Source organism: Borostomias antarcticus (assembly GCF_949987555.1).
Source record: "Borostomias antarcticus genome assembly, chromosome: 15".
Taxonomy (NCBI): Eukaryota; Metazoa; Chordata; class Actinopteri; order Stomiiformes; family Stomiidae; genus Borostomias; species Borostomias antarcticus.
Window position 1 is genome coordinate 13,528,049 of NC_140248.1, and position 21,645 is coordinate 13,549,693.

General features: G+C 46.8%; 1 protein-coding gene across 1 annotated transcript; it reads right to left on the reverse strand.

The window, feature by feature from the left end:
• Positions 1 to 1,062: 1,062 nt before the first annotated feature.
• Positions 1,063 to 17,337, reverse strand: LOC311318716 (sodium/potassium/calcium exchanger 3; the record flags this gene model as incomplete). The annotated part of the gene is made up of 17 exons (XM_084450132.1): positions 1,063 to 1,173; positions 1,382 to 1,447; positions 1,541 to 1,653; positions 3,050 to 3,164; positions 5,424 to 5,590; positions 6,259 to 6,505; positions 6,737 to 6,903; positions 7,201 to 7,343; positions 7,433 to 7,486; positions 7,642 to 7,667; positions 7,856 to 7,930; positions 8,131 to 8,234; positions 8,677 to 8,761; positions 9,108 to 9,182; positions 9,445 to 9,521; positions 14,509 to 14,616; positions 17,235 to 17,337. 17 exons carry the CDS (start codon positions 17,335 to 17,337, stop codon positions 1,063 to 1,065), a joined length of 1,836 nt encoding a protein of 611 aa, XP_084306258.1.
• Between the last annotated feature and the right edge of the window lie 4,308 nt (positions 17,338 to 21,645).

The following is a 21,645-nucleotide window of genomic DNA, read 5'->3' on the forward strand; positions in this document are numbered from 1 at the left end:
TCTGCTGTAATATCATTGAGCCAAGTGACAAAAATATACATATTTTTAAAGTTACAGTATAGAATATTCACAAATAGGAAGTACATTATCTATTTTTTATAAATATTAAAAACATCACAAATCTAGTCTCCTTCTGACATTCATTTTTTTTGTAAAACTATATTTAGTAAACATTTAGAAACAGTAAAAAGTATTGTTTTGAATACTCAATAATAGTTGTACAGTAATACTGGAAAACTCATAAATGTAATGTGCAGAGATCTTTACAAACATGGTCGTACCTAAACTTAATGAACTATTACAACAGACCCGTACGCATGTTATCAAAGATTGTGACAATCATAGAAACATATATTTAATAGTAATAACTCTGGAAATGCGATAAATCATTAATTAATCTATTCATTATATATTCTATTTACGTAATTTGTAACAATACTTGTTCATAAGCAGTGAGTCAGGCAAAATTAATTCATTGATCCTTATTCAAAAACTCAGTCACAAAATATAATCACCTAATAATCTGCATGTTCAAAGTAGGCTAATATTTTCTCTAGTGTTTCCTAACACTTGTATGACGTCCCTTCGTCCTTATGCTACACAGCCTTGCCAACTGCTCTAAAGGTCTGGTCAGCTGCACCAATGTACATACAGTATTACCACACAACAAGGTAACTTCAGCTAGGATGTAGATTCAAAACAAACAACGGCATTTAAATGTCAACATCAGAAACTAGATACATCTACAGTTCTATCACTCCATGGCTCATATCTGCTGCTATGTTGCTGAAACACTGCACTGCACAGATGAACAGTTTGAATTATTGATCAAAAAAAGAATGTATTGTGTGCTTGTGTGTGCGTGCGTGCCTGCATGCAGGTGTGTGTGTATGTGTGTGTGTAATGTCACTCTAGCATTTTCTGTTCGTGGTACCTTTACTCTGGCACAGCGCAGAGCTGACTCTTTTTTGGCTTTTAGTAGAGAGGATCTCTGGGAGACGATTCCCCACGTGGCATCTGATAGGAAGGCAAATCAGGGTTGACCTCTGACCCCAAAAAGCCTCACATCTGTCCGAAGAGGATGGAGCAGAGGAGGAAGATGGCATAGAGAAAAATGAGGCCCAGGCCGAGACGGCGGTCAAGCTTCCAATGGTTGAGATGAACGCACATCACCTGGAGAGATGGAGGGAGAGCGGAGGAGAGGGAAGGAGGGGAAGAGGGGAGATGATGATGACACAGGTACAGGTATGTGGTACAGGTATGTGTATATGGACAGAGGGAGAGGAGAGGATGAAAAAGTGGGTGGAAGATGGGAGAGAGAATGAGAGGTAGAATTGTACGTTGTCGCTCTGATGGTGTCCGATGTGACAGTAATTCATACCGTAAGGAAGACAGATGCCAGCAGCAGGACGACCGAGTACACCAGGCCCTTGTTATTAATGTAGACCTATTAAGAGAGAGCGGGGTCAGGGTTAGTCATGTCATAATGAAGGACAGCTAGGCTGCCATGTAGTCGTTTATGAGCAGAGCACACACACACCGATGATCCATTCTCCACCACCAGAGTGCGCAGAGCCCAGGGGAAACCCAGCCCCAGCAGGATGTCGAAGATATTACTGCCGATGGAATTAGAAACGGCCATGTCGCCCATACCTGTATCGAGAGAGGGAGAGAGAAAGAAGGAGAGAGAGAGCGAGGGGGAGAGAGAGGGAGAGAGAGAGGGAGAGAGAGAGGGGGAGAGAGAGAGGGAGAGAGAGAGGGAGAGAGAGAGGGGGAGAGAGAGGGAGAGAGAGAGGGAGAGAGAGAGGGGGAGAGAGAGGGGGAGAGAGAGGGACAGAGAGAGGGAGGGAGAGGGAGAGAGAGGGAGTGAGAGAGAGGGAGAGAGAGCGAGGAAGAAAGAGAGATGCAGGGTTAAAGGAGTAGTAAAGGGAAAATGCATGTTTAGCCTTGTTTTAAGGTTACCTATGATCATATACAATGGTTCAGATCAACACGTTGACAAAACTAGCACTTTTGAGAAAGTTGATAATTGCTCTACCACCGTTTAGGTCATACAATGGATGTGGGTGGGCACCATGAAAAATCATTCAAAAACATGTTAAACTCTCGATTTCAAAGACAAGAAGCTCACCGAGGGGGTAATTGGTGTCCGTTGGTGTTCTGACATTAAATTTGCCGCAAAGTATGAATCCTGTAGGGTTTTATTGATCATTTTATGAAATCCACTGACTTGTATTGACACGACCGTTGTAGATGTGTAGATCTAGAGGGGATTCAGGAAGTGGAACTACTTACGGTAGCTATTGTTATTGTTTATGTTAGTTAGGCTAGCTAGTTTGCTCACTGCTCATGCTACTCTTTCGCTCACAGATAAGGAAGCCCTAGGCTACAGTTCCGAAAACGCTTATCAAAATGGCTGATCTTGAAGAGTATGAATTTGATCGTGAGGAATTAGACTTTGACGGCAGCGCTTATCGTTTCGAGCCTGAATATAGTGGAGGAACTACAGCAAAGTTCAAGCGGAAGTTTACACACGTATGTGCTGCGACTAAATAGTTCTATGCTAAATAAATTTAAAAACCCTTTCCAGATGAACTAGAATCTTACTTTATGGTGAATTATATGTCAGAACGCCAACTAACACCTCAGTGAGTTTGTCTTTGAAATTGTTTGAATGATTTTTCACAGTGCCCACCCACATCCATTGTATGACCAAAACGGTGGTAGAGCAATTATCATACTTTCTCAAAAGTGCTAGTTTTGTAAACTTTTTGATCTGAACCATTGTATATGATCATAAGTAACCTTAAAACAGGGCTAAACATGATTTTCCCTTTACTACTCCTTTAAGTTAAGCCACTCTTGGGTTGAAAAGAGAGTTGACATGGTGTTAATATGATACTGAGAGAGAGAGAGAGAGAGAGAGAGAGAGAGGGAGGGAGAGAGAGAGCAAGATAGAGAGAGCAAGAGAGAGAGAGAGAGCAAGAGAGAGAGAGAGAGAGAGTTGAATGAGAGAGAGAGCTGACTTAGTGTTAACAGGATACTGTACCTTGCCGAGCTACGATGAGGCTGGCCATACAGTCTGGCACGCTGGTGCCTGCTGCCAGGAATGTGATGCCCATGATGTAGTCTGGGATGTCTAGCGTGTAGCTGATGATGGTGACCTGGCGGGCACACACACACAAACGTGCGCCCACACACACACACACACACACACACACACACACACACATACACACGCACACACACACACGCACACACACACACACACAAACACACACACACGGCACACACACAAACACAAACACACACACACGGGCACACACACACACACACAAACACATGAGCACTGAGAACACAGCCCTAAACAGCCTCTTTAAGACAGCACTTCCAGAGCACTACGAGACTACTGTCGGTTTAGACCACCACTTTACCCATACCCACCATAAAACACCAAGCATCACAGCAAACATCACAATGCCACAGCAAGTTCTTATTTGGTAGGTCATATTGACATCTGCTCTACTGATCACAGCACATCTGCATTCAAAGCACACATTGACCATAGATATGATACTTGTCATTGGACATAGATGGAACACCAGTTTATAGTCAGGTCATCAACAGACACGCATGCTTTTTTATATGCCGATAAATATCACTGTAAAATATGGTAGCTTCACATGAAATGGCATTACGTTCTTGTAGACAGTATAATTTGTATTGAATGGGTTTGGTATTGCAATGCTAAGTTGTCATCGGGACTCGGGGTTCACGTACACACGTGAGACGCTAGTTTTAGAATCTTCCACGTAAAACCGCTCTAAACTGTTTGCTGTTGCGTGAGACCGGGCTTGATGCTACACTAGACTATGAAGAGGCAGGTCTGGTTGGTCTCGGCCTAGCCCAAGTGAGTTTATCGTGCAACATGTCCGTCTGCAAGGGGTTCCGCAGTGGTGGAACGAACTTCCCACCAACGTCAGGACAGCAGAGTCGCTGCCCCTCTTTCGCCGCAGGCTCAAAACTCACCTCTTTAAGAAGCACTACCACGATCCTCCCTCTTAAAGAACCTATTGTATTTATATTTTGCTACTCTTGCACGTTGGATTTAGCACTAGATTATGCTCTTAGTCACTTGTTTTAGAAAGGAGATGCACTTGTGAGTTCTGGTGAGTAGTAGTACACTGACTTCCTACGTTAAATGCAATTATTGTAAGTTGCTTTGGATAAAACTCAACCTTTCTGCTGACAAGGCCCCCCTCTGACAAATAAAATATCCCAGGGCCCCCCTGCATATGATAAAGACTTTATCCCCTGTTCTTTTTTGCTACAATGATGAAAAAATGAATTTGTTTCAAAATAACATTTATTATTATTATAATTATTATTATTATTATTAAATTCCTTTACTCATTTTTGTACAATGATGAACTTATACACAGACAGGCTGTACAATTAATCCAACTATCCACTTTCCATCCACCCTTAACCCCACAACACTGTTCCCCTATCTAAAATCACCTATCCTCCCCTTCTACAACCCCTCCCACGTTGTCATCTTACCCACCCCTAAAATCCCATCCCCCACCCCTCCCACCCAACAGACCTTGCACCCAGAAAAAAACTAACATTTAAGTGCTTGCTGTTGAGTCAAGCTCAATGTGAGACTCAATGTGAGATGTGCTGTTGCCTGCTAATAATATAGTCAATACGTGGGGAGATCTGTGACAGTGTAACACGCGCGTCATCCTCAAGGCTCAACCTAGCCCTATATTTTGTTTTCATGGCTGAAAAGCCAGCTTCACACAGATATGTGGTGCTGAATGGTATCAACACTTTAACTGCTGCCTCGTGAGATGCAGGGTACCCAGCACCACATTCACACCAGAATGTCTTTAGGGACACTTCACTGAAACGAGCTCTCCAGGTGGTATCAGATGAGATGTTAATGAGTTCTTCCAAGAGTTTGGTTTTTGCTTTTTATTAGCACTTACATCTTCTGTAGGCCTATCGTCTGTGACGATACTTTCGGTAGCACTGGAATCTGATGGTTGTTGTACGGTAGGCCCAACTTGTTTTGTCAAAAACCTTTCCATTTTGAGTGAAAATCATACAAAATCATCACGTAGGCTGGTGAGATGTAATCAAATCAAATGCAACGTGAACATGCAGCTGTGTGAAGCATAGTTAGTTTCTCGCGAGCATTATGTTCAGAGGAAGACGTTTTGATGGATTTGTTTATTTTTATTAGATCATGCAATTATTTTATACACATGAAGCAGTAGAGAGGTCGAAAATGTGTTTCGTTGAATAGTTGTTTCCATCGCAATGTTTTTCGCTCTCTGGGGCCCCCTAGTGGGCCGCGACCCCCCTGTGGAGAACCGCTGTGCTAAATGACTGTAATGTAATGTAATGGTTCTTACCATCCACACCATGAGGTAGGAGAAAATGGCGATCCAGAGTGTGGAGGCGGCGAAGGTGACCATGAACCAGCGGCTCCAGCGAGGTCTCAGGCAGTTGGGCACGGTGCAGTAGAGCAGCAGGCTCAGGGGCCAGGAGATCAGCCACCTGGCACGGGCACAGTACCCACCTGGCACAAGCACGCACGCACGCACACACACACACACACACACACACACACACACACACACACACACACGAGTCACACTGTCACTCACACACACCCGCCACACAGCTAGCGCCGTTCCAGTACTAACACACAGAGTGGAGCACGTCGTGCTGCAGTTTGGCAATATGACGTATAAACCAGCAGGAGCCAGGCTGACTGGTGGTAAACCAGACGGGGGTACCAATCAGGAGATTGCATTTTAACTGCTGTTCTGCCCCCAATCCCTGATTGGTCCCCGTAGATGATGACGCAAAATACAGGAGTACGCTAGTAGTAGAACAGTAATGGCAGCTCCCGAAGCAATGAGCGGTAACGTTAATGTTAGAAGAATAAACACAGCCATAAGTGAAGTTATTGTAGAAATAGACTCAATAGCAAAAATTTAAGAAAAACAAGAGTATTCACTAGCGGAGTTTCTCAGCGGAAAATACATTTCGCCGTCCTTCCAACTGGATTTGACAAAAGTTTGTTATGCTGATTGGCTGAAGGAGTTTGTCTGTCAAAGCAAGTACTCCTGCCTACTCAAATCGCTCTGGGCAGCTGAAAGTCCAGACTCATAGTGAAAACGTCAAAACATTTTCGGGATGAGTCTGGTTTACCGACTTGACTGCAGGGAGGGCCTTCCTCACCTGGCCAGAGAAAAGGCCTGAACAGCCTGTCGTCATCTTCCTCCTCCTCCCCAGAACGACAGCCCTCCGCTCCGGGCTTCTCCCCCGCGTCTCCCTCCCCCACCCCGGCCCCTTCGAGGGGCTGCCGCTCCACGCTCCCCCCGTTCTCCAGGCCCCCTGAGCCGGGCCCCTTCAGAGGGGTGCCCCCTATCCCTGGGCTGGCCTCTCCATCCAGCTGGCTCCTAGGACTCCTGATCAACCTCTGTCTCTGTGAGGGGGAGGGAGAGATATGGAAAGAGAGAGAGAGAGAGAGAGAGGGAGAGAGAGAGTGAAAGAGAAAGAAAGAGAGAAAGAGAGAGAGAGAAAAAGTGAAAGAGAGAAAGAGTGAAAAAGAGAGATCAGACATCTGTTCTTATTTTTGTGTAGAACTTGAGTGCGACAGGACCAGTGTGTTAATCATGGTCAGGGTGTGTTAATCATGGTCAGGGTGTGCGGTCACCTCGCTGATCAGCACGCGTCCGGCCATAGTGAGCCGAGTCCGGGGGGAAAAGTGGGGGGTGATCATGATGCGCAGGCCGGCCTCGGAGAAGGACAGCTGGTGGGGGTTCAGGATGAGCAGCTCGTCCACCATCACCACCGGAGGAGACTCCTGACTCTGGGTTTGGTCTGCAGAGAGGGAGTGGACGGGCTGAGCGATCTATCTATAGTGGAGGCAACACACACATACATACACAGCGCTGTGTGTGTACACATTACAGTCTATGCATCAAAGCAGTCTAGAGTCGCTGGGTGAAAACCACTTATTTGAACCACTATGTTCAAAAACATAGACATTGGAATGTTCTTTTCAACGTTCTGAAAACTTGCCATTTTGGAGATAAGTGGTTTTCACCGGACAGCTACGCTATGCACAGTGAGCGCCATCTTGCAGACCGCAGCAGTGACAGGGGTCAGAACACAGACCTTTCCTGAGCAGCACCATGGAGGTGTTGCAGGTGGGCCCATCCTCGCCCACCTCCTCGTCTCTGTGGCCCTCAGGAGCCAGGCAACACTGACCGGGGCCCGCGAGCCGACGCTCCACGCACCCCAAAATCTGTGAGTTGAATCTGAAAAACGATGCCAATTACTTTTAATAACATATGATACAGAAAGGCCTCCCGACACACCGACAGGGGAGAGGAGTCAGCGAACTCACTTCATGATCAGGATGTAGACCACGTACATCGATATGAGGAGTAGGGACTCCCACCTACAAGCACAGAAACACACAGAAGATCTGAGGAATCTGGCAACATATAAATAAAATAATTAATTCATACATACATAATTTATATACTGCAAGAACTTTAACTTTCCCTAAAACTATATGCACAACAGACATGCATGTTTTATAAGTCGACTCACCACACAACTTTGGCATCATAAATGACCTACAGAAAGAGAGTTATCACAGTTAACGTAACTCGATAGATACAACATCTTAATCTAGAAGGAGTACTATAATCTTAATCTAGAGGGGGTACTATAATCTTAATCTAGAGGGAGTACTATATTTGCCGCTTTACTACATGCGTTTGGTTGGTGGGACTGAGACACAGACAGGAGCGGGATGACTCACCAGTATGAGAGCCAGCACAGACAGGATGTAGTACAGAGAGTCTCTGAAGAGAGACCACCATGTCAGGACCACCGTCTGCAGGGAGGGATGGAGGGAGAGAGAGAGAGAGAGAGAGAGAGAGAGGGAGAGAGGGAGAGAGAGAGAGAGAGGGGGAGAGAGAGATGGGGAGAGAGAGAGAGAGGGAGAGAGAGAGGGAGGGACAGAAGACGAGAGATGAACACATCCATAGAAAAGAAACGGCATGTTACTCACAGCCAATCAAGAGAGTTCTGTACCTGGCCAGCAAAGATCCCACACACCCCGATGATGACCAGGATGTTGAAGACAGCTGAACCTATGATGGTACCGACTCCCACGTCCCCTTTCGTGATGAACACACCTGAGACAAAGGGGGGGGGGGGTAATTATTAATGTGCTGATCATAACTCACCATAGAACACCATTATTCTAGCCTATGCTGACATCTGATGGATATTTATGGCATTGCATGGGTATGAGGAGGGACTGAAGATTCAGTACATACTGTACTACTGTAAATGATGGGACACTGAATCAGCAGTTTTACTGCCGCTCTGATTTCTAAAGCCCAAAGCACACGACGTACAGATAGATGAATGAGAACAAATTTTAATCCCATTGCATTGAACCGGCGAAAGCACACGAAATGCAACTGCCGCTCTGAAGGCGACGGTCGGTCACACACGGATGGACCTTGCGTCTATTTTCCAGGCCGTCGCTGCGCTGCAGCTTCTAGGATCCCAACTTAAGACGCCATACCACGTGTTTTGGGTTCAAGAGCTCGGCTGTGGTTGGTCACTGACCAATCAGAGAGGTGAAGAGCTCTGGTGCAGAGCTGCCCGCCGCCATAAAGGTCGCCCCGGCAACGTCCTCGCTGAGCTGTAGGTTCTGGCGGAGAGACGGAGGGGGTGAGGCGGGTTAGCATAATAACATTATAACATAACATTATTATTATTATCATCATTGTTATTATTATTGTCATTATTATTACTATCATAAGGTCTAGGTTTGGGGGGCCCAATATTATATTCTTTCATAGGGCCCAAAATGTCTAGAGGCACCCCTGCATACAAATAACCACATCCAGTAGAAAACACATCAAATTCAAGTGCACATACAACGGTAACAGAAGGATTGTTCAGCTGACAGCTGAGGAAAACTAGATTTAAGTGTTCCAAAAAGCAGCAAAGGATTCCTGCCAGCGTGTAGATATGATAGGTGTTGTTTTTCTCACCTCAGATATTTTCTCAAGGGAAGGGACAAAGTAGTCATCACAGACAATAGCAAGAGCGTAGAACATGTAGACAGCCTGGAAAGAGGAGTGGGAGACAGACAGGAGATAGAAATAGAGGCAAAGTATGTGAGAACAAACAGACTATAACTGTGTTATAACTGTGTTATAACTGTTGATTGGGGATGTGATTAGAATAAACTGTATGTCTGGCATGGAGAAGGTATCGCTGACTAGTACTGTAGTAATAGTAGTAGTAGTAAACCTTTATTTGTCCCCCAGCGGGTCAGTTAATTTGGCAGCAGTAAAAACACAACACACACGGGGCGGGTGTACTCACACACAGCACATGTAGCAGCACGGCCCCTCCTCGCCGCTCCTCCTTGGTAAAGATGTCTTCTGGAAACTCATGAATGGCTGTGGAAGGGGGGTAGATTGTAACAAACTAGTTCATAATCAAGTCTTAAGCATGTGGAATGTGAGCCTGTGCGCTCTGCTCCTCTCCACCAGATCATTTCAGGCGAAATGCAAACGACTATTGGGGAGGAAGTAGACACATGACGTGTCTTCTTTCCGATTTAAGCCCTGATCCTGGAGGAGTCGGGAGGTGTCATGATTCTAACCGGATTCTAACCTGCCCGTGGATGTCTGTCCACACACACGTTCTGGAGGCTATGATCCTGGATTGAGTGGCTCCTGTCTGCTGCCTGACACCTGCGCCCCCTCTACCCCCCCCCCCCCCCCCAGGCAGACGCCGGTCCCCTGGGCCGGGCCGGGTCATGGAGGTGTGCGATACGGACCAGCTGCTGCTTGCTATCGCTCCTCAGGTGTGAATGAGCGCCATAATGAGAGCTGAGATCCCCCCCCCGGGGTGTACAGGCGGCCCGGGGAGAGCGAAGGTCGGCATGAATCCGCTCTCAAAAAGCCGGGGGATAAATGGAACTTTAACGACTGGGGAGTCCAAAGCTATTAATAGAACCTGCTGCAGGGAGGCGGTAGTGGGGCTGTGGGCGGTAGTACACCGGCGCTAGTACAGACACTAGTACACCGGCGCTAGTACAGACACTAGTACACCGGCGCTAGTACACCGACACAGACGGACGTAAAATAGCCGCCGCTGCACTCCGCTGCCAATCACGACGCATGAACCCGGAATCTGGAATGCTACACAATGTCACACGGCAGCTACGCTACGCTGTAGAACGCGTTCCGTGGAATGCCTGCTACGTGACGTGCGCCGTGCGTTGCGAGTCGGTGACGTCATGCCATTCTTAACGTCCTGGCGGGGGATTAAGGGCACGCCTGTGATGTGGTCCGGGATATTAGATTTTGATCCCTGACTCTGCAGTGGGAAACGGGGAGGTGGGGGGGCGGGGGGCCATATGGCCTGCAGGAGTGCAGCGGGACGCCGGCGTGCTCGGTCGGGTTCCTCGGTGCTCTGTGAGCGTGTGTTTCAGTGTGTGTTTCAGTTTGTGTGTGTGAGGCTCTCTTCCCAAAACCCCAGTAGATGACTGACAGAGTATCGGTGCTGGTCCCCGTCTGTCTGTCTGGCCGTCTGTCTGTCTGTCTGTCTGTCTGGCCGTCTGTCTGGCCGTCTGTCTGGCCGTCTGTCTGGCCGTCTGTCTGTCTCTTGTTGTCGAGCATTCTCAAAGAGGACGGAGTAGGAAGGAGCTTATTTTCCGCTCGGCCCAGCTGTTGCAGTGGGGCAAGAGTTTCACACTAACACACTGCAGCTTAGCACACAAACATGCTGTCAGAGAGAAAAAGGGGTGTGAATCTTATCTAGGGAAGGTGACTCCACATCTGCATCATATCTCAGACAGGCCGGTGTGAGGAGGACATCTGGGCTACAGTTACCGCTGTGGTGTTATTTTTCTTTTGCTTCTTTTCCTTTTGCATCATATAGCTCAGCTCTGACACCCCCCCCCCCCCTTCCTCCCACCCCCGCCCAGATCTGGAACCTTCCCCAGGTCCCTGGGACATCCAGTCCCCTTAAACAAAGGCCCCCAGTCTAAACTGTCTATGTAAATCCAGAGCTGCGACACGCGGGCTCCCATGAACGTTTTGACGAGTTGCTTCGGTGAAAGCAGTTGCCATGGAGACCCTCTCCCCGGGGGCGGCGGCCTGTTGACGGGCGGCGGCGGGGAGCCAATGGCGACGGCTAAAGCGGTGAGAAAGGGGGAGGGGGGATGAACGGTGAGAAAGGGGGGAGGGGGGGGAGGCGTGTTCCCAGGGTTTATGAAATATGAAAAAAGAGAGAGAGAGAAATGACAGGCAGCTCCGGAGCGCAATGTCTAAAAATATTTATTTTTCCCTGCCAACCCTCAGGAGAGGTCTGAGAGAGAGGGAGAGAGGGAGAGAGAGAGAGAGAGAGAGAGAGAGAGAGAGAGAGAGAAGGATAAAGGAGGGTGTTGGCCAGGAATTCTCTTTGTGAGGATGCCCATCCCTCTGTTTCTCCGCCACGGATCGTACGCGGAGCGAGGGGGCTGTGTGCTGACTGACTAACACCAGATTTGGAGCTGATTAGCATATCTGTACAGCGTGTAATCAGCTCTCAGAAACTGAGCAAATATCTTGATCAGAGCGGCTCCGGTGTGAGCCCCCCAGCGGTGAGCACTTGTGTGTCCACCAGGCTGGTGAGTAGCTCCCCCCCTTCCTTGTCCCAGGGGAGGGAGAGGGCCTGTAGCCTTCATGTTGCTCCTCTGGCACGACAGGCTTTCCCCAGACTGACGCTCACTGTCACAGCAGCGCTATGCTCTGCTGCGTGCCTGTTATTATTACCCAGAGATCCCCATTTCTTCAGCCATGTAACATCTCTGACACACAAGATACTCTTTATTCACACTCCGCCTCTCTGCCTTGATCTTATTAAAATTATCCGCTGATCCAATCAAATATCTGGAGGGGGGTGAAAATGTCTTTGTGGTGTAATCTGCATGTGTCTGTGTGCAGGCGCGCACGTGTGTGTGTGTGTGTGTGTGTGTGTAATGTCATATAAATCCTGCTTACTAGAGAAACCCCATCTAAATGAACCTACTAACACTGTGAGCGAGGAGAGATCCATGTGAGCCAGTGTGCTGCAGGGGACTGTGAGTGGCTGAATGACAGACCCAGGGGAGGAGAGATGTTATTGATTGTAAAGCCCGCGGGGGTCCTGGAGTCAAGCTAAGGTATTGAGCGAAACACTGAGTAAAGCAGTTTCATACACTAGCAGAAAAAGCTCCGCTACCACAGATTGAGGCCACCTCGACGAGCTTGCAATTTTAATTAGGAATCACAATGTGGGATGCGATGTGTTATGGAAAATCAATAATGGAGTGATATCTGTCTTCTTCTGTCAGATGAATAGTAAAGCTCTTGCTTAAGCAGCTACCAAAATATCATAGAGGACCTGGTGTAAGAGTTATCAATCCACTTCAACCGTTCAATCAAGTTGAACCGTTCATCATATGGCATCATCAATCATCTCAAGGCCTCAGTCTCAGGGTCGGCTTTTCAGACACAGATCTCACAGACGCTGTTTTTTTGTTGTCTATAGGACATGGCTTGAACTGTGTCCATGAGACGCGTTCAAGCCATGTCCAGACGCACAGTTTGAAAGTTGATAAGACAGGTGGAAAAAAATACCCATACCTTATCTGAGATGCTGATGAGAACAGCTTGGACGTTTACATAGTAAATAAGCCACACACAGCGTTGTGATTTATTAGCGAGCTCCTGATATCATCCCCTGGCTCCCGACCTATGATCCCCATAACAGATACAAGACATGGCTTCCAGAGAGAGAGAGAGCGTGGAGTAGAGCGACTCAAAGCCAAGAATATGCTTCTACAATTCCCAAAGACTTCAGACAAACACACAGCAACTCCCAGGGCCACTGTGATGGCCGTTTGCTTTATGTGACAGCTGTAATAAATTACTCCCCTGACAGAACGATGGGACTTTCAAAAGTAAATATAATTGGGGCTTCTGCCAGCCTTTTCTTGACAGTGCTCTCACCGAACCACACAAATATCTCTATGGAAAAATAATCTTTGACTAACTGTTGCCAAAACAAACAAAATGACTGCAAAACAAACAGAGTGATCATAAATTTACACTTATGAGAATGCATTGGCTTGTCCCCCCCCCTCCCCCCCCCCCCCTCCCCCCGAGTCTATTTTTAGCTCCTTCCCTCTCGACGTGGTCATTCGTTCCTGCTCTGCACTTTGAATGCTTGAAAGACAGAATTATCTGGGTTTCAAAATTTAGCATTCAGTTGCTTAGCAACACTGGCCTCAAAGGCTTGCGGAGTGCGGGCAGACACCGCCGTCTCCGTCTTGTTAAGCAGTGGAGGGAAGGAGAGAGAGAGAGAGAGAGAGAGAGAGAGGGAGAGAGAGAAAGAGAGAGAGGGAACACGGGAGATGACGGGGGGGGGTTACTTTAACCACTCTTGTGATATCCCCAAGGTGATATTCGTTAAGGCAAGGCGTTTGATCGCACTACAAATTATGCAACACTGTGGGACAGAGACGAGGGAGCCGGGCGGAGCAAGAAAAGCGCCCCCGAGCTTTCACTGTGGATCAGGCTTATCTTCTGCTACCTGCCGCCACAAATCCACCAGCCTCGCTCCACGGCCGCCGTTCAGTGGGTCCGGCTGTGATGTACATGTACCCGTGTACACAGTGCACACACAGGTACACTTCATAGCTCTTCCCGCTGCTAAGAAAAGGTAGTGTATGTATGTGACGCAGGGACATCCTGCCTTGGCGTGACGCTCCGGCCGCCCGTCTGTCTCCGCCCCCCCGCAGACCTCTCTGCCGCGTTTAGCCGCTGTTTATCTCTCTCCTCCACTCTTCCATTGCGCAAGTCTGGCACGGCGCTCCAGCCACTCTAGACAGAACCTTTCCCCCGGGCCGGCCGGCCAAGTTTCAGACGCGCGGTTTACAGAGCGCAGATTCCTGACAGCCAGAGCGGCCCGGCCCATGCGACCTTTCCGTTCACCCGCAGGGGAGAGGCGGGGTTCGCCAGCGCACTCAGCCCCCATCCTCCGCCGCCTACTCCTGAACGCACACACTCGCATAAACACACACACGCTCCCTAACATCCACTCACTCACTCAGATGCTACCAAACCCCCCCAGAGTCTCCCGAATACTTTAGAAAATACGTCGGTCATGCACGGTGGCACAAATAACCTCCAGAAACGCTGGGGCAGACGCAGAGGGTCGGCGGCGGCGACTAGTGGTGCAGCATCACGGCGCCGGCGTTGTTCCCTCATGACAGCGCCGCGTGGGGACGTGCGGCGCCAGAGGACGTGGACAGAAAAGGGAGGCCGGTCGTAGCTGAGCCAGGGAGGAGCAGAGGGCAGGCGAAGGTGAGAGGCTAGGGGGGGGGGGGGGGGGGGGTTGCTGGGGCTGACTCACCTGCTCTGGGCTGATCCAGGGTCTGGTTGTCCTCCTGCAGCAGCCTGCGCCTGGAACGCAGCACGACCCCGGCCTGGTCACCTGGCTGTGACCCAGAGGATCCGCTCTCTGTTTGAACACACAACCCAACAGCATTTCAACGCTCTCATCTTTTTTTTTTTTTTTAAATTGCGCTCGGATTGATAAACGTGGTCAAGAGACTGGATCAGGGGGAAAATATGACGTCGGAGAACGCGGCGTTTAAGAAGTTAATTGCTACAATGCAGACTGGACCTTGGACGGGGACATATTTGGACACACCTTGTCGTGGCGACGCCAGTAGGAAAACAAGAGAGGGGTCAGAGGGGGAGATCATGTGATCGTTTATGAGCGTGCTGTCGTGAGCCATTCATATCACCGGGGGAAATCTCTTTACAGTGTAAATCGCTGTTCCACAGCTCTCTCCCTTGATGGCCAATCTCTTTATGGCCTTCAGCTTTGCACCGCTGAATAAGGACAGCGCCAACGTTGTACGTCCACTGATACGTCTTATCGCATCACAGGGGAGAGATAGTGGCTACCACCCATTGAGATCTCTCTTCCCTGGGGGGGTGGGGGGGGGGGTCATCCAGTGCGGGTGGCCATTGCTCTGCTCTACACAAGTCTCCTGGTGAAACACAGCACCAGCAGGCACCATCCCCCTTTGTTGATGTTCATTTTATGATCCAATCGACTTGTTTCATGAGAGCGTCGTCAGCCTGGGCTGAGAGAAGCGCCGACACGGAGGCTTTCATGCAGAGGCGTCAAGAGGAGCCTGGGTAATATGAATTTCAAATGGACCCCTGTCACAGATGGCGGCGCCGCCGCTGTCGACACGTAACACTCTCCTACCAAGAGGAAGACCAGGCTTCGCCGGCCTAGGTCATGTCTCTCTGAGAGTAAGAGGAGGAGGAGAAGGAGGAGGAAGAGGAGGTGTTGAAGTGGAGGTGTGGGTGGGGGAGATGGTGTAGAAGAAGTTGAAGAAAGAGGAGGTTTGGGAAGAGGATGAGGAGAAGTAGGGAACAGTAGATCTTGGGAACATCCCGTTTTCTTCCCCTCCACATCCCTGTCTGATCACCTGGGAACATCCCTGTCCTCCTCAGTGAGAGCTGTCTGGTGCTCGAACGCTGTAGTCAAACATCCATCAGCAAGCGAGTGACTATCTGAGACACCATCTATCTGGCACAAGAAGACCAATACAACACACACACACAGGTCAATGACGTATGTCATTGAGTGTAACGCCAAGTGTTTCTTAAAAAATGTGTTATTACAAAATAAAATTATGTGGTTTTTTTTCTGGGTGGTTATATTTATGCCAGTCTACACATGGATATATATACTTGTGATTATGAAAAAATATTCAATTTTTCGAGCGGGTAGTCAGCGTTGTACTGAATGACCTTTACGTCACTGACCCACACACGAACACAAGCACACACGCAAATGCACACGCAAATGCACACACACACACACACACACACACACACATGCACACACTTTACTATATGTTGTGGGTACTGCCTAAACTTAACCCTAGCCCTAAAGCCTAACCATTTACCCCTCACCCAAATCCCCCAAAACCTAAACCTAACCCTAAATATAACCTTTGACCCCTAACCCTAACCACAATTGTAACCCAAGCCCTAAACCCTAAGCTTTGACCCTAAAATTAGCCCTAAACTTGAGGGGACATTCCAATGTCCCCACAGAAGTCCCATGTTCTTGTTTAACTACAGTATACTTGTGGGGACATTGTGTCCCCACAACGTATAGTAAAGTCAAAACACACACACAGACAAGCCCCCATATTTGTCGGATCGAGGGATTGAACCTGATCACTTGCTTTAAACACATGCCGCAGTGAAGAGGAGATGGGATGGATGGGTGGGATGAATCCTGAGGTAGTGAAAGACTAATGGAGTACTGGATACTGACTCAACACGTGGTAAGACATTTACCAGTCTACTGCTGTCTTATCACAGGCGATACAGTATTCATACTGGAAATTAATATCCTCTAATCTTTATAAAAAGGCAATCTTTCATTTGTTAGACTCATTTCTTGGCTGATGGTTAATATTCATCCTTTTTTCATTTGTCTTTATTCTACTATAATAATGGATACTGATCTCTCCTCCAGAGTAATGGGTTGAGGGGTGGAGAGTGGAGAGGGTGTCTCTAGTCTCTTATCAGAGGTTCAGAGAGGATGTCAGGCAGGTGCAGGCAGGTGCTGAGGGTAACCTAGGTCTAGGACAATGTGACGCAGGTGTCAGACCACAGCTGCTCAAAATATGGGGATATGGAGATGGACATGAAGATATCCTCCAGTGTGTGTCACGTCATACATATTCTTAATTGATTATCTCATATCAAATACAGTTACCCCCCCCCCCCCACACACACACAGTTGTGCTCTGATGTCATATTATAATTGATAATTGTATTATTATTATTATGATTATGATTATTATTACAATATGTATGAGCAGTGATATCAAAAGGGCATGTCTCAAAACGTGAATAAAGCTATTTTACTCAGGTGTGAATAATTAATAGCCTATGTGACGGTGCCCAAATTCCATCTTGGGTACATGCCTAATGTTCAACAAATATTTACCCCCAAAAGACACACAAATATAGGCTAGGCTACTTGAAGCAATAATACTGCATGCTATGCATACATAACCATCCCTGAGAACATCTCACCTGTCACGTGTAGGACCTGAGCGAGCCAAATGATCGCAAGAAGCCCAACTCCACAGCCGCAGAGCCGCTGGAAGGGCCGCCGTCTCCCCTTCGGTACCTTCATTCCAAAATCGGTTGGACACCCATCAACACATTGCTGTTGCGGGTAGTTCCGTTTCCACTTTCACTGCAAGCAGCTTTAACGAAATTCTCCCCCAGCGAAGCCAAGTAAGTTGACTGTGAAAAGCAATGTTAAATCCTCGCCCGACTCTATTCAGTTCGGATTTCACTATTTCATCTTGCCAAGGCGCACCGTGTCATCCATGCCTAGAGATCAAACAAGATTACAAATCACTAGTGGGTGGAGAGAGTGTCGACATCACCCACAGCCTCCAGATTAGAAGATCGACAGCAGATCGCAACCCGAGAGTTGAGGCAGTGGCAAGCAACACGGTCTTTCTGGCTTGACACCACTCTGACACTCTGGCTCTGAAGTCGTGCTCGCCTTGTGGTTTGAGCTGCAGTGTTCGTGGACGCCACTAGGCGGCGAGAAGCTAATGTAACCTATTAGCAGATACAATTTTGCAGATAGCCCTGTATCATTTTGAAAATCAATGTACAATTTTTCATTCAAGAACCTTGGATAAGAACTGTACCGCTACCGTTTCAGAAAACAAGAGTAGCCTAATGTGTGTTTGTTTGGCAGGGGCAGAGGTGGCCTGCTATTTAAAATAGGCAACCCCAGTCGTTGTCTTCTACTCTTGAGGGAGGACTAAACATACCCATAAATCACATAGGGAGCACAGCACACACACACACACACACACGCACACACACACACACACGCACACACACACACACACACACACACACACACACACACACACACACACACACCGCGCTCTCATGCTCTCTTACAGTATGTTTACAGAACATCAGTGAGTCAAACCTGCGTTAAGCCCCTTGAGCTATGTCTGACACGCGTTTTTCTCTGGCTGCTAGTAAAGATTCAGAGCGGCACTCCAACCCCAAATAAAGACATGAGTCCGCGCATTGTTGTCACCAGCCCCGTCTCCAGGTGTCAGGTCCGCGAAGATAAAGAGCTCCACCGAGGCCGGTGTTTAGGAAAACTTTCCAGGGGACAGAGTCCAGGGAAATGTTTGTGTTATGTTGTCGTGCCGTGTTATGAATCAGCCTGTGAGGAATAAGTCATGGAAAATGTATCTTTTTCCATATCATGCGGCATGGAGACGCATTCAATCGCGGCTGGTCTCAGGGTGCAGTTGTGTTTTCTCCCTGGTGTTTTTGTTGTTGTTGTTGCTTTGACTTAGTGTGCCCTTTGTGGCTTGTTCTGCAAGTTCTATCTATCTATCTATCTATCTATCTATCTATCTATCTATCTATCTATCTATCTATCTATCTATCTATCTATCTATCTATCTATCTATCTATCTATCTATCTATCATCCATCCATCCATCCATCCATCCATCATCTATCTATCTATCTATCTATCTATCTATCTATCTATCTATCTATCTATCTATCTATCTATCTATCTATCTATCTATCTATCTATCTATCTATCTATCTATCTATCTATCTATCTATCTATCTATCTATCTGTATTGTGGTGGTATTGCTCCTTCAAGAAAGCTGAGACAGATATAGTGGTGTCTTGTTTAAAATGCATAGGGGATAAGCAAATTATTATTATACGGGAGTGTATCCTGCCGCGCGGAACTACTTTTTACTGGACAGCACACGTCGAGAACCGCTGATCCAAACAACTTCACATATGACGCTGTACGTTCTAGAATCCTGAGAAACACAGCTGCTGAATGTCAACTTCATACATTGGCCGGTTGTTGAGATAATCGTGCGACACTGTAGCCTACTGTACAGTACACCAAATGTGTTGTTATAGAATAAATAAAAGGCCCCAGTGCAGATTATAGAATGAGGTAGATCTGCTGAGTCTGCTTTTCCGAGTCTGGGGCTTTCTACTCAGTTTTGTAATCTGCAACAGATTACAATGTTATATTAATACGACAGGTGTTTTCTGAGTAGTTTATACAATAGACAACAACAATTGACTCCGTACTATACTGTACATTTGAACACTTGAATCAACACCTGACCAACACTTGCAATTGAACATGCTTTTATTACAAGCAGGTTGGACTAGCCTACTGAAACGGTCTCCTGTCTGGCCTACCAAAAAAAACGAGTCAACTCCAACTGATTCAAAATGCTGCACGTTTTACTAAGACCAGAAGGGTTTGAAAATCACTACACTAGTTACCTGTCAGTTTTAGAATAGCCTAGATTATAAGATTATTTTATAAGTCTATAAATCCATATATAATCAAGCACCTAAATATACATATCAGACATGGTTTGAATAATACACCTGCTGTAGTAGGTCCCTCAGGTCCTCTGGCACTGAGCTTTTAATGGTTCCTAGACCTAGGACTAAGAGGCATGGGGAGGCAGCCTTTAGTTCGTAGGCTATGCCCCCAGCCTTTAGAACACCCTGCCAGAGGACCCGAGAATGTCTGAGGCTGTGGTCATTTTTAAGCGAGATCTTAAAACATACCTTTTTAATATTGCTTTTACCACATACTTTTATACAGTACACCTTTTATACAGAACACCAGTATCACCTTCTGAAACATACTTTTCATCCAGAGGCACGCAGACATGGGCAAACAGAGCACTGACAGACCAAACGTTTATAAAGATACATAGGATTGTTTATTGCCGTGAGCTCTCCCATTCACAGTACATGAACAACATTTAATCAATTCATTTTCTCATGAGTGAATGGAATGAAACATGGTTTTGGAAATGGCATCACTGAAAACATGTTTTTGTCTTTTGAGATACATTCCCTCAGTGTGCCCGTGGTCTGGGTAGGTCAGCTGCTTAGCTCAATAAACTGAGGGCATAATGTGTCTCTGTCGTCCTCACGTGAAGGCTGGGTCATGGCCTTCCCGGCCTTAACCTATACTGTGGGGCACATGGCACTGAAAGAATGAGTGATCCCTGTTCAAGCTTTGGATTGTGGAACTTGTCATTAAGGGATGTAGCAGCCTTCCGATGGGCCACAAACAACATCCGTTTTACACTATAGCAATAAAGAAATACCATAGGCCTACTAGAACATCCCTGTGTGTGGATAGGGCACATACTAAGTGCATGGTCATCCGCAAGAACGCTGAGATGACACAGTATAAGGCAAACAAATCGAAGGGCAAAAGAGAGACCTTATATCTCATCCACACGTCTGACAGCAAGGTGGGGAGGACATATGAACATCTCAATCAGTGAATATTCTTTTCTGGATAAATGGTAGGCTACAGGCTGCTTGTTTGCCTCTTAGCTGGGAATGCTATACAGTATGGTGGTAAGTGAGAGGTACACAGGTATACTGTCGGTAATGGGGTTTTATAAGAGCTTGTAGTACACTAAGAAAATGTTTTTGAAATGGCTCATATCTAAAGGATTATGGGAAGGTGTGTAATTCGGCTTCAAATGGTTTACGATTAAATAAGGAAGGCCTTAAGCCCTAAAGCAAAACTGTTAACCAAACCCAGCGGATCCAAGTCTTACTGCACGTCTGACTGAAACAGGTTTCATTCAGTCTGCCTAATTCTCATGAGACTTCTCAGCTCCTGAACTTAAACTGCGGGTTCTTATTAGGACAATATGGACACCAATCACTTCCTCATTGGGAAGACAGGTGGCTGGTCTCCAAAAAGATTTGATTACAAATCTAACATCTCTGCTGTATGGTTCAGGTGTCCTCTGAAGCATCAGGTATCCAGTCAACTAAGAACTGAGATGAGGACATCGGGGTAACCATACATTACAATTTCAGTTAGGCACAACATCTGAGAAATAAACCTTCACATTTGACCAGTATGAATATTCACCAGTAAGAAGAGTCTGGGTGTCAGTCGTTAAGGCGTACCTAGTGGCATGAGAGACCTTACTGGACATGAGTGTTGGAGCTCTGAATGAAATAGCTCGATACTAGAATGATAACGAAAAGCATTATCATTTTCAAAGTAATACTATAGGCAAAGAACATTACTGAAATATTGTTCCGCATGTCTTATTGTGTGTCGATTTCTACAAAAGAGATAGGCCTACTATTGTGTGTGTTTTTTTTGTTTTTTTTACAGTAACCAAACCCCACCTTGCCCTTTTACTTGATAGCACATGTATTTTCTTACTTCCCTCTGCTCATATTAAAACCACTAACAAGGAATTCCACATTTGCAAGATTAATAAGTTATTACATTTTATACATACATACACACATACAGAGAGGAGCTTGGAAGTTGTGGGCACATTCTCATGCTTGAACAACTTCCTACAATCTAATGAACTATACAGAATACAGTAAAACAGAAAATATTCTTATC